Source organism: Scyliorhinus torazame, chromosome 3, assembly GCF_047496885.1.
Source record: "Scyliorhinus torazame isolate Kashiwa2021f chromosome 3, sScyTor2.1, whole genome shotgun sequence".
Taxonomy (NCBI): Eukaryota; Metazoa; Chordata; class Chondrichthyes; order Carcharhiniformes; family Scyliorhinidae; genus Scyliorhinus; species Scyliorhinus torazame.
The window spans coordinates 217,315,373-217,332,191 of record NC_092709.1 but is presented as its reverse complement, the minus strand read 5'-3'; the positions used below and the strand labels follow the sequence as shown (position 1 = coordinate 217,332,191).

General features: G+C 42.1%; 1 protein-coding gene across 6 annotated transcripts in view; it reads left to right on the top strand.

The window, feature by feature from the left end:
* Positions 1-16,819, top strand: part of mtus1b (microtubule associated tumor suppressor 1b) — a 255,322-nt gene that overhangs the window by 86,251 nt on the left and 152,252 nt on the right. For 5 of the 6 annotated variants that reach the window (XM_072496874.1, XM_072496872.1, XM_072496873.1 and 2 more), the window contains 3 exons: positions 5,360-5,572; positions 8,192-8,329; positions 10,619-10,708. In XM_072496874.1, the coding sequence (XP_072352975.1) occupies positions 5,360-5,572; positions 8,192-8,329; positions 10,619-10,708 (441 nt within the window). The remainder of the gene's footprint in view (positions 1-5,359; positions 5,573-8,191; positions 8,330-10,618; positions 10,709-16,819) is intronic. The other variant, XM_072496876.1, reaches the window with a different exon arrangement.

The following is a 16,819-nucleotide window of genomic DNA, read 5'->3' as shown; positions in this document are numbered from 1 at the left end:
TTATCTACAGGCATATCACCACACATTGTTCTTGTAGTACATATATACAAAGACTTCATAAGACCCACTGAATGGTATTCAACTTACAATGCCATGTTATAGCCTTGTGTCTTTGTGCAATTCTTTGTGCAATTCTATCTCTTTTTTTTTCTCTTTTTTTTTTCTGTTTTCTCTTTCTCTCCTCCCTCTCCTTTCCTCTCTTCTCTTTTCTCTTCTCTTCTCTCTTCTCTCCTCTTCACTTGTCTCTAATCTATCTCCACTTGGAAGGCAAGGTTTGATCAGGAATAGTCAGCATGGCTTTGGGAGAGAGGTCATGCCCAACAAATTTGATTGAGTTTTTTGAGCATGTGACCAGCTGTGTAGATGAGGGTAGTGCTGTTGATGTAGTTTACATGGATTTCAGCAAAGCCTTTGTCATGGGAGACTTATGAAGAAGGCAAATGCACATGGGATGCAGGTAATTTGAAAAGGTGGATTCAAAATTGGCTTCACTGTCGGTGACAGAGGGTGATGACAGACTGATGTTTTATTGACTGGAAACCAGTGGTGCACCACGGGGATCTGTGCTGTGTCCCCTATTATTTGTCATTTATATAAATGACTGTGGAGGATCGGATCAGTAAGTTTGCGGATGACACAAAGATTGGCCAGGTGGTTAACAGCAAGGTTAACTAATATTGGCTGGGTGGTTAACAGCAAGGTTAACTGTCTTGGGTACAGAAAGATATAGACAGGATAGTCAAATGGGCAGAAAAGCGGCAGATGGAATTTAATCCTGAAAAGTGTGAGGTAATGCACATCGGAAGGAGTAATTTAACAAGGAAGTATACTATGAAAGGTCTGACACCGGGAACTTCTGAGCAACAAGGGGACCTTGACATGTTTGTCCATTGATCTCTGAAAGCAGAAGGGCACGTTAATAGGGTGGTGAAAAAGGTATATGGGACACTCTTTATCTATCAAGGCATGGGTTACAAAAGTAGGGAGCTCATGTGGAAGTTGTATAGAACTTTTGTGAGGACACAGCTGGAGTGCTGTGTACAATCCTGGTCACCACATGATGGGAAGGATGTGATTGCACTGGAGGGGGTGCAGAGGGATTCACCAGGATGTTGCCTCAGATGGAACATGTAAGTTATGAAGAGAGGTTATTTTTGCTGGCGTAGAGAAGACTTGGTGGGGAGGGCAGCAACCTAATTGATGTGTTCAAGGGTGAGGGTCATGGGCAGGGTGGATATGGAGAAGCTGTTCCCCTCCGTAGAAGGATCAGTTATGAGGGGGGACAAGTTCAAGGTGAGGGGCAAGAGGTTTAAGGGGAATTTGAGGGGAAACCTTTTTACCCATAGATTGGTGACAACTGGAAAGAGGTCTGGAATGCACCATCTCGGAGGGTGGTGAAAGTGGGTTGCCTTGCATCCTTTATAAAAAAAAAAATTTAAAAAAAAATTTTAATTTAAAAAAAAGTACCTGGATGAGCACTTGGCATGTCAATGGGCTAAATGCTGGAAAATGAGATTGGTAGAAAGATCAGATGTCTTGCATGCGTCGGTTCAGACTCGATGGGCTGAAGGACCTCTTCTGCACCATTTGTTTTGTAATTTATTACTCCCCTGATACTGAAACAGACCAAATATTATGTGTCCAATTGCAGCAAGAATGGTAAAATATCCAGGTTTGTACTGACAAGTGGCAAGTAACTAGTTCCACAAGTACAAGGCAATGACCATCTCCAACAAGGAATCGAACTATCACTCCTTGACATTCAATGGAATTACCATCACTGAACACCCCACTATCAATATCCTGGGAATTACTATTAACTGGAAGCTGAACTGGAATAGCCTTATAAATACTATGGCTATAAGAACCGTTTCAGAGGCTAGAAATCCTGCGGTGTGACTCAATTCTGTCCACCATCTACAAGGCACAAATCAGGTGTAATGGAGTATTCTCTGCTTGGCCAGGATAGTTGTAGCTTTAACAACCCTCCAAGCAACCTGCTTGATTGTTAGCCCTACCACAAACATTCACTCCCTCCACCACCACCACCAAACAAGTGGCAGCAGTGTGATCCATCTGCAAGATGTACTGCAGCAACAATCATGCCTCTTGGAACAGCACCTTCCAAACCCATGACCGCTATCATCTAGAAGAATAAGGGCAGCCGGCACATGGGACCACCACCTGCAAGTTTCCCTCCAAATCATCCACCATCCTGACTTGGAACCATTGGTCAAGGTTCCTACTTTTCTTCATCTGTCATTTTTCTGCCTGCTTGGATATCTTGGTTTTGGTGCTTGGGCACTGTCTGCAAACAGGTCCATTTTATGTTGTAGCTGAATCTAGGTCTGGAAGGTAAATCATGTGCAAGTAGCAGGTACACACCATACCTTATGCCACTGCGTTGAGTGGTGAAAAACCCTTCTATTTTAATAAAGGAGCTTGGCCAGGCAGTTTCACTCTTTAATTCATGCTGATAGTTGCCATTTATTTGTTCTGCCTGTCAATTCTGTTTGTGTAGGAAGGAAGTGAGGTAAACCCAAAGCAAAGTATTCCAAATGCTGTAAATCGGGAAAATAAAATGCTGGAAATCCAGAGCAGTTTAGCAGCATCTGTTGAGTGGACATTAACTCTTTTGATTAATCTTTCATTACCAGAAATGAAATTTAGTGCATTTGGAGTTGTCCTGCTTTTCTCAATATGGGTATCTTGTAAATCTGTTGCCATTTTCAAACGATCTCCAGTCAATCATAAGATTTTGCTTTATGATGGGGCTGGTGGCCATCTTGGGTGGGCCCTGGCGTTAAGGATTTGGAACGAGAAGCACGGTGACGCAGTGGTTAGTACTGTGGGAGTGCTGTGCAGGGGGTGCAGCCAACCATGTCCCAAGCTTGTGGATTTTTCGGTGGTCTCTTTTTGGCACGGTTGGTGATTCTGAAAATTGAGTTAAGCCTTAAGTGGTCATATTTGAATGTTGGACTCGGAGGAGCTGCTGAAGGGTGCGGGGGCCGATGTTCTAGCCTTTGCCTCACTGATTGTCTGTTGGAGAGTGCTGATGGGGTGGAGGTCAGCGTCTCTGTCAAGTGCCTCATTGTGGTTGGCAGATTTGATGGAAGTTCCTATAACTTGAGAAAGTCAAATACACTGAGGGGAGCAATTGACTGGTTCTGCCGAAGCTGGCAGCCATTTATTATGTATTTCAAAGAACTAGTCGCCATTGGTAGCTTGGGTGGGAGGGGGGAGAGAGACGGGAGAGAGAGAGTGGTTAGGTGTTTGGGAAGGGTGGGGTTCAGTTATCGGGGATCGTAGATGAATTATTCTGGTTGTTTTTTTTTTTTACATATAAAATTGAATTTGTTTTTTAAAGATTGTGCTTTATGGGTCATCTCTCTGATCTCTATCCGCACTGTGGAATCAATACCACCAGTTTGGGGATTTTTTTGAGCCGTCTGTGTTTAAATCTAGTTTAAAACGTTGTAATTGATTTAGGGCATCAGAGAAGGTGTCTCAATGTGTGTATAAGTGGAGGAAAGTTTATTTCAGAATATTTACATCAGTTTCGTGTTTTTAAACTGCTTCTCAAACTGTCCTCTTGCTGTTGCGGCATTGAGGCAATATTTTTACTGATACTTGAAAAGAGGCAAAGCAGCTGAGGCAAAGTATCTACCTTACAAATCATTCCTCGCAACATTCCAGTGAGCACCATTTCCTTACTCCCCTGTAGGATTTTTAACCTAACAATGTGTTCATTTTCTCAGTATGTCCCAAGTAACGAAGTCCTTAATGTTTCTTCATGGTGCATAGGAGAATACGGGAAAGAATTTGAACACAGCAAGATGTTCCAAACAGACCACAGAATAGATTCTGTCAGAATTTGGGGAGTTGCTTTTTGACCAAAAAACTGAACCACTCTCTTTTAAAATGTAAAACAGGCAGATTCTGTAACGACCCAATTGGTTACTGTGCAGGTGGTGAGGATGGAAATACCTCTGGATGTCTTGTGACTAATGTACATGAAAACAATCAATTCTTGTGAATCTGCCGCTATACCTGGTATTACACTGATGGGCAGAAAATGGCAAAACTATGATCTGTTACAGCCAAAAATAATAAATTGTTGCAATGCGCAACTTGCACAAGTTCAAAGAGACTGATTGTGGGGATGAAGATTACATGCGGACAAACATACTATCTATGGAAAGGTGTCAGCAAAGCCAAAATTCTGGCCCCCTCGATTTGTGTATTCCACAGCTCAAGCTGCAATGTGGGCAAACTTTGGGCGTTATCTTAAAAGGGATAATGTCCATCCTTCGGAAGTTGAGCAGTCCTTTTTTCCCTGGCGTTGGTCGACTTCCAGCAATTTTGATAATCAACCTGTGCATGTGCTCGCTGAAGCAAGGATCAAGGAATATTTAAAAATATTCTTACACTCCTTTCCTTGACAATAGATTAGTTATAAAATAGTGGTTTTGTCAGCATGTATTTTCTGCAATAGTTCATTTTAGCTATTTTTAATACAGTTTTACAGGGCTAGTGCAAAATATCGGACTACATAAAACATTGCTGACAGGGCGGCACGGTAGCACAGTGGTTAGCACTGTTGCTTCACAGATCCAGGGAACCGGGTTCGATTCCTGGCTTGGGTCACCCTGTGGAGTCTGCACGTTCTTGTGTCTGCATGGGTTTCTTCCGGGCACTCTTGTTTCCTCCCACAAGTCCCGAAAGGCGTGCTTATTTGGTAAATTGGTCATTCTGAATTCTCCCTCCATGTAAGTCTACTTGTGACAATAATAAAGATTGTTATTATTAAAGACTTGTTCATTTGCTAATGACGTCAACATTGAAATTAAATACATTTTGAAGTGAAGGGAAGGTTGGCGGCCGGGGGGGGGGGGGGGGGGGGCGGTGTGCAAAACGGAAGTTGACATGCTATATTGACTAAGATTTAAACTTTATAGTGCCCAATGTCTTTGTAATTGGGAATGGCGTACATACTCATCTGTACTGAAGCAAAACTGGAAATATGCTAAACTTGTATGAAGTCATCTATGTGGCATATGTGCTCGGTTACAGCTTCAAAGCCAAACTTTGGAACATTATGGAAATAATGCAGAATGTTTTTTTTGCTGATGAGATTTGAGTACCACTGGCACGGTCAGCATGAATAGTTCTTGAAGGTGGCGTCAGAGCTGCTTTGTTGTTGGGTGGGTGTTGGGAAATTTTTGGTTGGTACATGTCTTTTCTTTTGAGGAAAACTTGACCTAATCTAATTTCTGCCAGAACAGTCCCTTCAGTTGAAATGTAAATGTTGCTATCGCATGTTAAAACTAAAACACCATGTTTCCTTATTTCTTAACAGATAAACAAAAAGATGCTTCTATTAAATCAAAACCTATTAAATCAAAACCAAGAGCTGCATCAGTGACAGCTGCTTTGAACTTGGGAGCATCAAAAAACACACCTGGCTCGAAGCTGCCCGTTCCAGCTTCTAGGTTACAAAGAGTCAATAGTTTGTCATCAGTCAGCAGTGGTGTGTCAATTCAGAGTGTTCAGAGCACTTGCAGTAATAAATGTAAGTGTCCGTTTTATTTCATTTGTTGAAAACCCATTGAAAAGCTGTTAGTTATGACTTCTTTTAATCTTTCGTGATGACTGTAGCACTCCAGATATTTATTTTGGACATTAGTCGCAATTAAATGTGCCAGTCTTATACTCTGCTTAAAACCATGATGTGCATGCTGGCTGTCAAAAATGGGTACGTCTTCTGCAGGGTTCGATTTCTCTCTCTCGACGTGGTGCACATAGGGCTGCCAACTATGATTTCAATGTATTTCTGGAGATTTAATCACATGACTTGTCCCCATGCTCGAGCAATTCGTCAGCCAACACATCCATCCTTGTGATGTACTGCCTTCATGTGCCAATGGAAAACACTCCTCTTACTTACCCAATTGGATGGTGATCGAGTGTCAGCCACACAGCATCTATTTTTATATTCGGTAAAGAGAAATGTTCAAAGAATTGAGGACTTTTAAAAAAAATGTTACTGTAATTTTTCTCCAGAATTACACACAGCAGTGACCTGGAGATTAATAATATTTTCCTGGCGAATTCATACCAGCCCTGGAGGGTTGTCAGCCTTCGATGCAGATGTGGTGTTTGTTCATGCTGAAATTCCAATGTCTTGACAGCATCCAGCCAGAATAAAATTAATATGTGCTTTCTTTTTGGTGCTGTTGTTTGTCCGTCTGTCTAAATGTTAAAAGAGCAACATTCCACAGCAACATAACTCTGAACAAAGGCAATTTAGCAAAACAGGAGAATAATTCGCGCTTCTCGTGAATTGAAAGATGTGCACAGAAAATAACCATTATAATCCGTTCAGAAATTGAGGGTGTCATTTATACAAATTTACAGACGTAAAGATTCGTCGTCAGTCATGAATATTAGTGTAGTTTTGAAATGAAGCTTGGGCTCTATATGCTACTGCTTTGTTTCCTTTGATTGGCCATCTCTTTTGTGCGCGTGTGTGTGTGGCTGAAGCATAGGCGCACATGCATGATAGCAAATTCGTTTATTTCCACTCTATTTCACGGAGGGTCACCGGAGGAAATGGCAGCATGAGCAAGGGTGAAATGCTACTTCTTCGCCTGCTTGATTCTGGACCATTTCAATGACTGTACCAGGAGGACTTCGAAGCTGCACCCACACCACTTTTTCTCCTCGTATTTTCTTCAATTCTACACTTGTGCCACCAAACACATCGGGAAGTCGCAGTGATGTCATGTTTGTGACCTTTCTATTAATTGGATCGTATAGTTTTTGTATTGTTCCTTTGTTGGCTGTCTTCATCGGGCGACATAAATACCAGCAATTAAAAAGTAAGTCATCAGCGTGTGTTGAGAAAAGCTGTTTATTCTTGCAGAATGCCCCCCCCCCCTCCCCCCGTGTCTTATTTTTGGGTCCAGTTGATGGTGGTTAAAAGATGTCCAAATAGCGAATTTTGCTTAAGCTTGAAAGCTGAAGTTGAGGATCTCGCAGTTTAAAAAAAATGGGGAACGGTAGCACAAAGGCAACTGCATTTTGCGTGATGGTGGAAAAGCATCACTATAGAAACAAGGGGACTCCTCTGGGACCACTTGGTGCTGTGATCTGTGATTATGAATGCACAATAAGCCTGAAGGCAGTTAAGCAAATGTGCAGTTGGCGATTATCCTGTGCAACATATATAACTAACCAAAGCAAATTATTAAAACATGTGGGAGGGTTACAGCATGGCTTCAAATTGAAGATGGAACCACCGTCCCCGATTAAATGCGCTGCTCTTCATTCGATAGTGAAGCACCGACAATTTTGTTAAAACCAGAATGAATCTGTGTTTAAGCTTAATATGCCAACGGTGAACTTCATTCTGCGAATTCTGTCGATCGGTTGATCTTGGAAATTAATATTCTGTCAATCAAAGCTGACCTCTTGTTAATACTCCCGTCAGGTGACTTATCTTGCAGTTGCTTCCATTTGTAGGATGATTGCTTGGATGGATATCGCTGTCTGAAATTAACATCTTATGCTTTACACACAAACATCCGATAGTCAGCGTAGTTTGTTTCCCACATCAGTAGATACGTACTGATTTTGCCTGAAATTGCACACTTTGCAAATGTAGGTATGGTCACATCAATTCAAACCATGTGCAGTTGTGGATTTCAACGGTGAACAAATGACGTGTATAAACTTGAGTTGGCTCCTCTCTGAACAGGAAAACACCCAGACCGGTCCAGTGCAGAAATTAAAAATTGCTTTTAGATGTTACCACGTTCCAGAGGTCAATCTGACTTCAGCCACTTTATGGCAAGATATTTGAACACAGTGGAATGGGTCACTCACGATTACGGGAGGTGGCAACTGAAAATCGCTGAAGATTAGTCCGCAAAGCAGTAGTGACAGCTATGGCTTGATTTTTTTTTAAATGCATTCATTAAGTCTTACACTTTTCAGAGATCCCCTCACTTACAGATTTACCTGAAATGACATAACTACAACAGAATCTTGGAAAAGCAAAATACCTCATTGCCGTCTGAGGATGAACTTGTCTGTCGCACACCAAGCTCCCATCGACAGTAGATATTTTCAGTCGTGCGATTTACCGCAGTTGGCTCCGAAAACCAAGTGTAAACCTTTTTTTTTTCAGCTGCAGTTGCTTCAACGAACCGGGGAGGAGATGGTCCTCGGAAAGGTGTCATCACTGCAACCTCTCGCAGTATTCAAACACCATGTACAAAGACATTGCAGAAAAATAAAGTGGTTTCTGTGAAGACCCCATGCAGAGGTAGATATTCTGTTTAAACTTGCAGCAAGAACATAAACGTGTTTTAAAACTTGCACTTATTGGCTGTGTCCTATCAAATTGGAGAACAAAACTTGCCGATTAAGGTATCAAATGGTTTAGCATTTTGGTAATTTTTGATTTTACTGTTTTATGGAAGTGCCAATGCATCCAATTTTGTGACTATGAAAGTTACAAAATAGTCCAAGTAAACTATCATGGCTGGTTATTCTGAAAGAACTTCTATTTAGTCATTATCAATTTGCAAAACAAGCTTAGCAGGTGAATTGGTTTGTGAGTAGTTAAGCATAAAAAGTACGGATTAGGAATTGACCTTTAAAATTAACAATGCAAATTGTTTGCAATGGAGAGGTAAAATGTTTATCTGGCACCAAGTTTTAACTTTGTGATATTCTAGGCTTGAAGGAATGAAGCCGAAAGTGTGTATATGTATACACACAATATTCCAACAGGAAGCAGCCCTTACCTCTGAAGAAACATGTTGACCGTTCATTTGATGGAAAGAGAACTAGATTGGGCAAAGTTTAGTGTGGACTCTATTTTGGTTTCTGGGTTATGTCATGAATATTTCTCTGCTTAATCTAACATGGTTCAATAATTGCACAAAATGTTTTCATTCCAGGGTGCCTGTTTTGGAGGGTCAGTTATATTTATTCGTGATCTTGATAGCCATAGAATGCATCCCGCGCCAGCAACACATCTTTGCTATCTGACTGCAGTTTGGGTTGTTTGCTTCAGGAGTCAGCTCTCATGCTCTCTGACCTTACACTGCAGTTAAAACATTTATTCATGTGGCTATTATGTATGCATGCATGTCAAAACCATAATGGCATTTCTTTTTCTGGGACAAAGTATAGTGGGGGGTGGTGAGGAGGTCTTGAACTCGCTATACACTTCAGCACTGCTTTTGTGTTGTTTTTACCACCTAGAAAGACCAATCTGCAGATTTTGAATTCACTGCTTTTCTGCACGAAACCATTTACCTCCAGGTTGCTTCCCACTACCTGACGATTGATCTTTAGTGACCACCTATTTCTCATCTGCATTTTGCCCCTTCAAGACATCATCCAAGAAGAGAAGATTGGTTTTCATATGAAAGCTGACAGCATCCAACTCCCTCAATGTTCCATTGTTGCTGATTGTTTCTCTGAACAATGTACAAGTAGAAATTTCCTCAAATAAATATTGGGAAGGTAGATCAAAGGCATTAGCATCTCTTCCTGTGGCCCAGTGGTGTATGTCACAAAGCTAGAGTAATATTTTGTCCCTCAGTTTATTTGATTCGGTTTAATTGGTTCACAATAGTTCAATCCCCACTACCGACTCTGTTCTCTAGCTGCTAACCCTCTCCCTCTCAACAGTCTGAAACTGAACCAGAATGCTCACAACTTTGTCAACTTCACCTCTTGGGTCAAATATTTGACCACACCATTATTCAAACACTTATTTCCAACTCTAACATTGCCTGTCTGTTTCCCCCTTCCTCAGCTTGTTGGCTGCTGAAACCTTGGTCCATGCAGTTGTTACCTCCTATTCCAACACACTCCTGGATGGACACTCCCTTATACTTGGTCATCCATACTTCTGTTTGTGTCCTCATGAGACCCAATAGCCTGGCCTCCCAGTCAGCAATGCTTGTTTTGTTTTTTTTGGAAAAAAAATACTCTTGTTCTCAGACACATCCATCGTCTTGCCCCCTCCCTCATTCTATTCTCCTGCAGCCCCAATAATTTGCTGTTTGCACTCCTCTAATTCGGCCTCTTGACTCTTCCTAATTTTAATTGCTCCACCGCTGATGGCTGTGCCTTCTACTGTCTAAACCCTGAGCTCTGGAATTTCCTCTGTAATCCTGTCTGCCTCATTAACATACTCCTTTTAAGACCACCTTTGATCATTTTTTAACCAAACTTCTTGTTGAGCTTGGGTGTCAATTTTCCTTTCAAACATTGCTGTAAAGCATTCCAAGCCATTGCATTACATTAAGGATGCAGTACAAATACACACTTCTTCTAATTCTTTTCCCCTTCATGATGTGTCTGCTCCATCGTTGTCGTAAGCTAATAAGTAAATAAGCTCAGGGTGGGGAGATCAAGCACCATCATTGACATGCATTCTCTACCAGATGTAAAGATATCTCTACAGTGTTATTTTTAACAGGAGTTATCATTTGTCACAGTTTTTAAATGCAATGTAACCCAAAGTTTTTAATATGGTCCTGGACTGTTATGTACATTTGCCAAGCTTAATTCTTTGCACCTTTTTCCTTTAAAGGAGTGAACAGAAATGCCACCACCTCAAGTCAAAACATTCCAGGTTCAACTGCAAGGCCTGCAAGACAACTGAGCATTTCACATTTAAAAGGTAAATTACATTTTCTAATGTTTCTTTCATTGGCTAGACCTTTTGATCTTGGTGATAGCTGCCAAATTAATTGTGCTCATCCCATAACTGAAGAACTTTTGTTTTAGGGGGATGAACTGTGAACATGAAGATGTCATACCAGTGTATGAACAAGATTGGGATTGAATATTTCCTGTTTGATTTTGTTGACTTTCTCATTGGTGTTTTTGACAACTTGCAGAAATAAAGCACAGTTGCTGTCAGAAAAATGAAGTGTGATGAGCTACGTTACAAAGTATTTGATTCGGGGTTGGCACAGTGGTTCGCACTGCTGCTTCATGACCGAGGACCCGGGTTTGATCCTGGATCCAGGTCACTGTCCATGTGGAGTTTGCACATTCTCCCCGTGTCTGCGTGCATCTCACCCCCACAACCCAAAGATGTGAAGGGTAGGTGGATTGGCCATGGTAAATTGTCCAATAATTGGGAGAAAAAAAAATTGGGCACATTAAATTTATAAAATGTATACAAATTATTTGATTTGCATGATATGAGAATTGCAAAATAGGTTAATAATTAGTAATTCAGCCAATTGCCAATTTAATACTTGTTATGCCTTCAAAATGTTTGCCACATGTGGAAAGAATTGCTGACACTAAATTGAACTTTTGGCTCGCAATTGTTCCAAATCTATCGTGCACATGTTTGGCAAATGGAAAAATTTAGAATGCTTTGCTTTTCAGAATAATCAAACCAACGCTAGCTGTTACATAACCTCCTTGCTCCAATGCAAGTGTTTAGCTTTTTCCAACTGCATAGTTTACCTGCACAAAAGGAAGGATGGAAAGTTTCTGTTCAGTTACTTTCTATTTTCTACTTAGTCCCTTCAGTATTTAGTGTACACAAATCTTGGCCAAAAATGACGGACTGCTTGATTCGTAGCAAATGTTAATATTGTAGCGTGCAAAATCTGTCTACATAAAGCAAGCCGTAGAGATTTCAACAACCAACTTGTGAAATGATCACTGTTCTGAATGAGATAAGGATTTGGTAGAATAGGAGGCTCACCTGTTTGCCCTAGATTGCCTCAGCAGCAGCTTCTGATGCAACATGGGACAGAAGTCCTTGTTGCAGGGCATCTGCTATTTGATAGAATTCCTCCTGCACACTTTAGCTTATACATTTAGCAACATCTGGTATAGTTGCAAGAGGTGGAACCGGTTGGATTGAGAGACAAGACCGTAGAAGTAAGAAAAAGATTTGGAAGTTTTTAATATCACAACAAAAACCTGAAGGAATGAGTTACGGCACTTGTAACAGCTAATCTTGGGGGCCAAAGAGGTTGATTTTGACAATTATTCGCATTTTGTTGTTGTGTGGTTGAGGCATTAAACTAATTACAGGTGGAAGATCTCATGGCACTACTTGGCAAAGCATTGGAAGGTTTCCAGATGACATGGCTGGTTTTTAACCATGGCTCATTAAAACAGCTGATCTGTTTATGTATGTTTTTATGCTGTTGCTGGACTTGCTCTTCATAAATTGCCTGTCACATTGGCCTTCGTCACAAGTGAAGATACTTCTGGAGTACTTAATAGGCTGTAGCTCTGCAAGATTTTCCAGTTGTGAAAGGTGAGACAAATGCAAATCCATTTGCTTTTTTTAAAAAAAAAAAGAAAGTTTTTATTGAAGTTTTTCATTTATGACGAACAGAGCTGGTAAATATATAATTCAACTACACAATTGTGTCAATCATAACAGAATTTATAAATAAATTACACGGTTGTACTAGACTTATTTGAAATGCTAAGTTTACATTTGTGCTAAGTCATACTTCAAGAAAAGACCAGGCAAATGTGGTCTATTTACATCATTGTAACCCGCGTGGTAAAAATAAATCGCCCTGTTGATATTCAGAGTGCCGCGCCACAGGGCGAGACAAAAAGGGATGAGGTCTAGCATGGCGATTTCGCCTTTTGTCGGGCAGTTTCTGGTGTTTGTGGGCATCCAAGCCCCTGGTATATTGTAAACATTTTATCTCTCTATGATGTGGGTGTTGTCCCCCCACCACCCCCGCTGCTGGTCACAAACCGGTCTTCAAAGAGGCTGGTGAATTGTTTCCACGTGTAATGGAACCCTTCCTCCGACCCCCTTATGGCAAATATTATATTTTCCAGTTTTAGGAACTCCGCTAAGTCGGATAGCCAGTCTGAGGTCTTGGGTGGTGCTGCCGACCGCCATCCTAGCACGAATCTCCACTGGGCAATCAGGCAGGCAAAGGTCAGGGCGTCGGCCCCCTCCCCGTCAAGACCGCCAAAGACAGACGAAAGGGCATGGCTGCCCCCTAACCTCCACAGCCTTGGTCATGGCCTCAAAAAGGTGGCCCAGAACTTGATCAGCTTGGGGCAGGACGGGAGCATGTGGGAATGGCCTGGTCATGTGCACCCTGTACACTATTGTAAGTTGCTTTAGGCTAAATCCTGCGCATGAGGGGGTGGAGTTCACCCCATGCAGTGCTTCGATCCCTCCCCCTATCTCTGTACCCAGTTCTTCCTCCCAGTTTTCTCATGTTTTGTCCAGTGGAATCCTTGCCTCTTCTCGCAGTCACCCATATACTTGAGCACATCATCTGTCCCCTAGTTAGTCCTGCACTTATAGTCTGTCCAGTAGGGTTTGTCTGGGTATCTGTGGGAATGTTGTGGTTTCTTTGCGTAGGAACTCCTGTAGCTGCAGGTACCGGAGCTCATTCCCTTTTGGGAGCTGAATTTCCTCCGTTGTTTCCCCATGATTGCTATTTTACCGTCCATGTTCAAGTCCCTTACTGTCAGCTCCCTTTCATCTTTTCTCCATGCTTCGGAGGTAGTGCCTAATTTCGCCAGGACAAATCTATGGTTTCTATAGCTAGGAGCTACAGCAGACATGTCCGAGTTTGAAGTGGTATCTGAACTGGTTCTAGGTCCTTCGTGTGGCTACTGCCACCGGGCTCCTTGAGTACTTGGCTGAAGAAATGTAAGTGAGGTGGTGGCCAGTGCCCGAGCGCGTATCCCAATATAGGGGGTCTCCTCCATCTGCACCCATTCCACCTCGGGTTCTCCCAACCACCCCTGAACCCTCTCTGTTTTTGCTGCCCAGCGGTAGAGTAGGAGATGCTTCTCCACCCCTTTGCTGATCTGGGAGCGATGGCCAGTGGGGGACAACTGGAATCCCTTCTTCGTGCCACTGCAGCCGGAAATATTCAGAGCTGATGGTGTTCTTCCGTACACTCACCATGGGAGTGCAGTTCAGCAACTTAACTCATGAGGTGAACGCTGGCCCAAACCGTTCAGTCTCCTTCATGAGATACCTCCATTCTACTCGATCAAAGGCCTTCTCTATGTCCAGGGAGATGATCATTTCTGATATCACCTCTCCAGGTGGGGTCATAATCACGTTCAGCAGGAGTCTGATTGTCACCCAATCTGATCCCTTTGCATTCTCTCACCCCCTCCTAGGAGTTTGGGTGATGGAAGGAGTACTATGAGGTGATATGAATTTCTGTTTAGTCTGAAAAATGAAGATGTCCGTGTTCTCCATCTGGGGTGTTCAGGTTCCACTGGCTAAATAGGTGACTGAAGCTGATGTACGACCGGAAGGTTGTACTGCAAAATGTCAGGATACTGCAGATGTTTGAACTTTGGGCAACGTGCTGCCTTGGGATTTCCTCACCTTGTGCTTTCCCTCTGTATCTAATAGGTGCTTGCTTTCAAAGGAGGTCACATCAATTTTTTAATTTGCTTGTGCCAGATGGTGATCCTGGGCTAGCTTCTCCCAGGACTCTGGGTTCAGACTCCTAAGTGAAGCCTTCAGTGTGTCTTTGAAGTACTTAACACCGAGAGAGCACGCCCCTACCAGAGTTCTCCATAGCAGATTCACTTCAGTACATGTTATTCTGGCCACATGACCAGCCCAACTCAGTTGTGACTGCCTCAGCCTGGGGTGGATGTTTGGCAGGCCAGCTTGGTGAGTTAGCCTGAATCTGGTTCTGTCCTGGCATTTCCATCAGAAGCTTTCAAAGACCGTTTAAGTGCACATGGCCGAGCAGATGATGGTACACAGTCCAAGTCTCTGAGGAGAGTGAGCAGGACTATTTTATAGTTTGTTACTCGAAAGGCTGGTGGAAATATTTGATTTTTCAATAATCAGTTGGATAAATATTTGAAGGAAAGCATTGAAGGCTGAACGCAATTATTATTGACTGCATTGCCTAAAGGTATAGTGCAGTAGTATTATGGGAAAAGATTAGGTGAGTGGAGAGTTCAAGCTGACGGATATACAATTAGTTAAATAGTATCCAGTGTTTGTGGTTCTATGATCTTTTCCATTCTAGAAGTTCTTGTGGTTATGCTGTTGTAGTCGATTAGTCATTTTCTGAAGTGTTTACCAAAGTGGGGACTTGCTCGTAAGAAATTTCTGCTGATTCTTTGATCAACCCAGGTGTACAATGACACTTTCCCTGATGGAGTAAATTAACAGGGTTGTTGAGTTAACGTTCCTAACTGGTTGACTGTAGAAACTCACAAGTCACTTTGAAATCTGTGCAGCATGTGGTAACTATATTGCACTGATGTCAAGTATGATAAATAGTGTGGACCCAAATTGTAATCATCCAATTGCCTAAACTTGATAGCCAATGAGTTGAAGTTATCTGAACTGTGGTCTTGGATTTTGGATAAGTAGGTTCCAGTTATTACAAGAAAAGTGGTTATAATGCATGGATTTTTGCCAGCGTAAGGTGGATAACTTTGAACTTGCAGTCGTCATCTAAAATTGAAAGGTTGAGTTCCATGCAGCATTTATCCTCCTAAAAGTCTAATTTGAGATTTAATAGGGTGAGGTTGGACTCGGTTGTCAGGTGTGTCCACATTTAATTTTGAGAGGCAGTGTCACAGGGTTGCGACATAATTCATTTGGACTTGCTGTTTAGAGGTCTTGAATTTTGAATGCGTGCAGAATTAGTTAAAATTCTCTTTGCTTTGGATCCAAAGCAGATTTAAAGAATAGTGTTGAATTTCTAGAGTTTGTAATTTTGCCGAGATCCTTGGGCCAGGATGTCACTTTCCCCTCATTTTTAAACAGGAAAGAAAGAACCGGAAGTTTTCTGAGGAATCGTTCAAATGATTCCTTCTCAGAAATTCCAGGCAAATGCCAGCTAATTTCTTTTTTGTCTGCAAACATATGGTTTAGTTATGGATAATATATGGTTACTAATTTAACTTGAAGATCACTGTGACATTTGGTGTACTTTTGGCTTGGTCGTGTTTCTGTCATGACTTCCTGCAAAGATCATATGAAAGTGTATAATACAACTAATTTTCGGCATAACAGATGGAGATTTTACTGAATTGCAGAAAATGTATTTGTTTATGGCCTTGCCCTTGTGAATTTGTCCAGTTTCTTCCTGATGTTTAAGCTTCATCTTGTTTTGCATAGTTTTCCAATTGCTAAATCTAAAGTTTGTGATTACATATTTGCAACATTTTATCCTGTGTAGGGCACAGACCTAACAAGTTGCATTGCTGAAGTATGTTTTTTTTTAAAAAATTCATTCACGGGATGTGGCCGTTCCTGGTTAGGCTGCATTTATTGCCCCATGGCTAATTGCCCTTCAGAAGATAGTGGTGAGTTGCAGTCCTGGAGGTGGAGGGGCATTCCAAGATGTTGCACCAGCGACAATGAAGGAGTGGTGATATATTTCCAAGTCAGGATAGTAAGTGGGGAGGGGAACCTCCAGGTGGTGGGGTTTCCCAGGTATCTGCTGCTTTTGTCCTTCTCGATGTTGGTAGTAGTCGTGGGTTTGATAGGTGCTGCCCAAGATACCTTTGTGAGTTACTGCAGTGCATCTTGTTGATGGTACACACAGCTGCCACTGCTCGTTGGTGGAGGGTTTGCATGTTTGTGGAAGGCACAGTAATGAAACGGACTGCTTTGTCCTGGATGGTGTCGAGCGACTTGTGTTATTGGAGCTTCACTCATCCAGGCAAGTAGAGAGTATTCCATTACACTCCTGACTTGTCCCTTGCAGATGATCGGACAGGCTTTCGGTGGTCAGGAGGTGAGTAACTCGCTGGCGGATTCCTAGCCTTTGACCTGCCC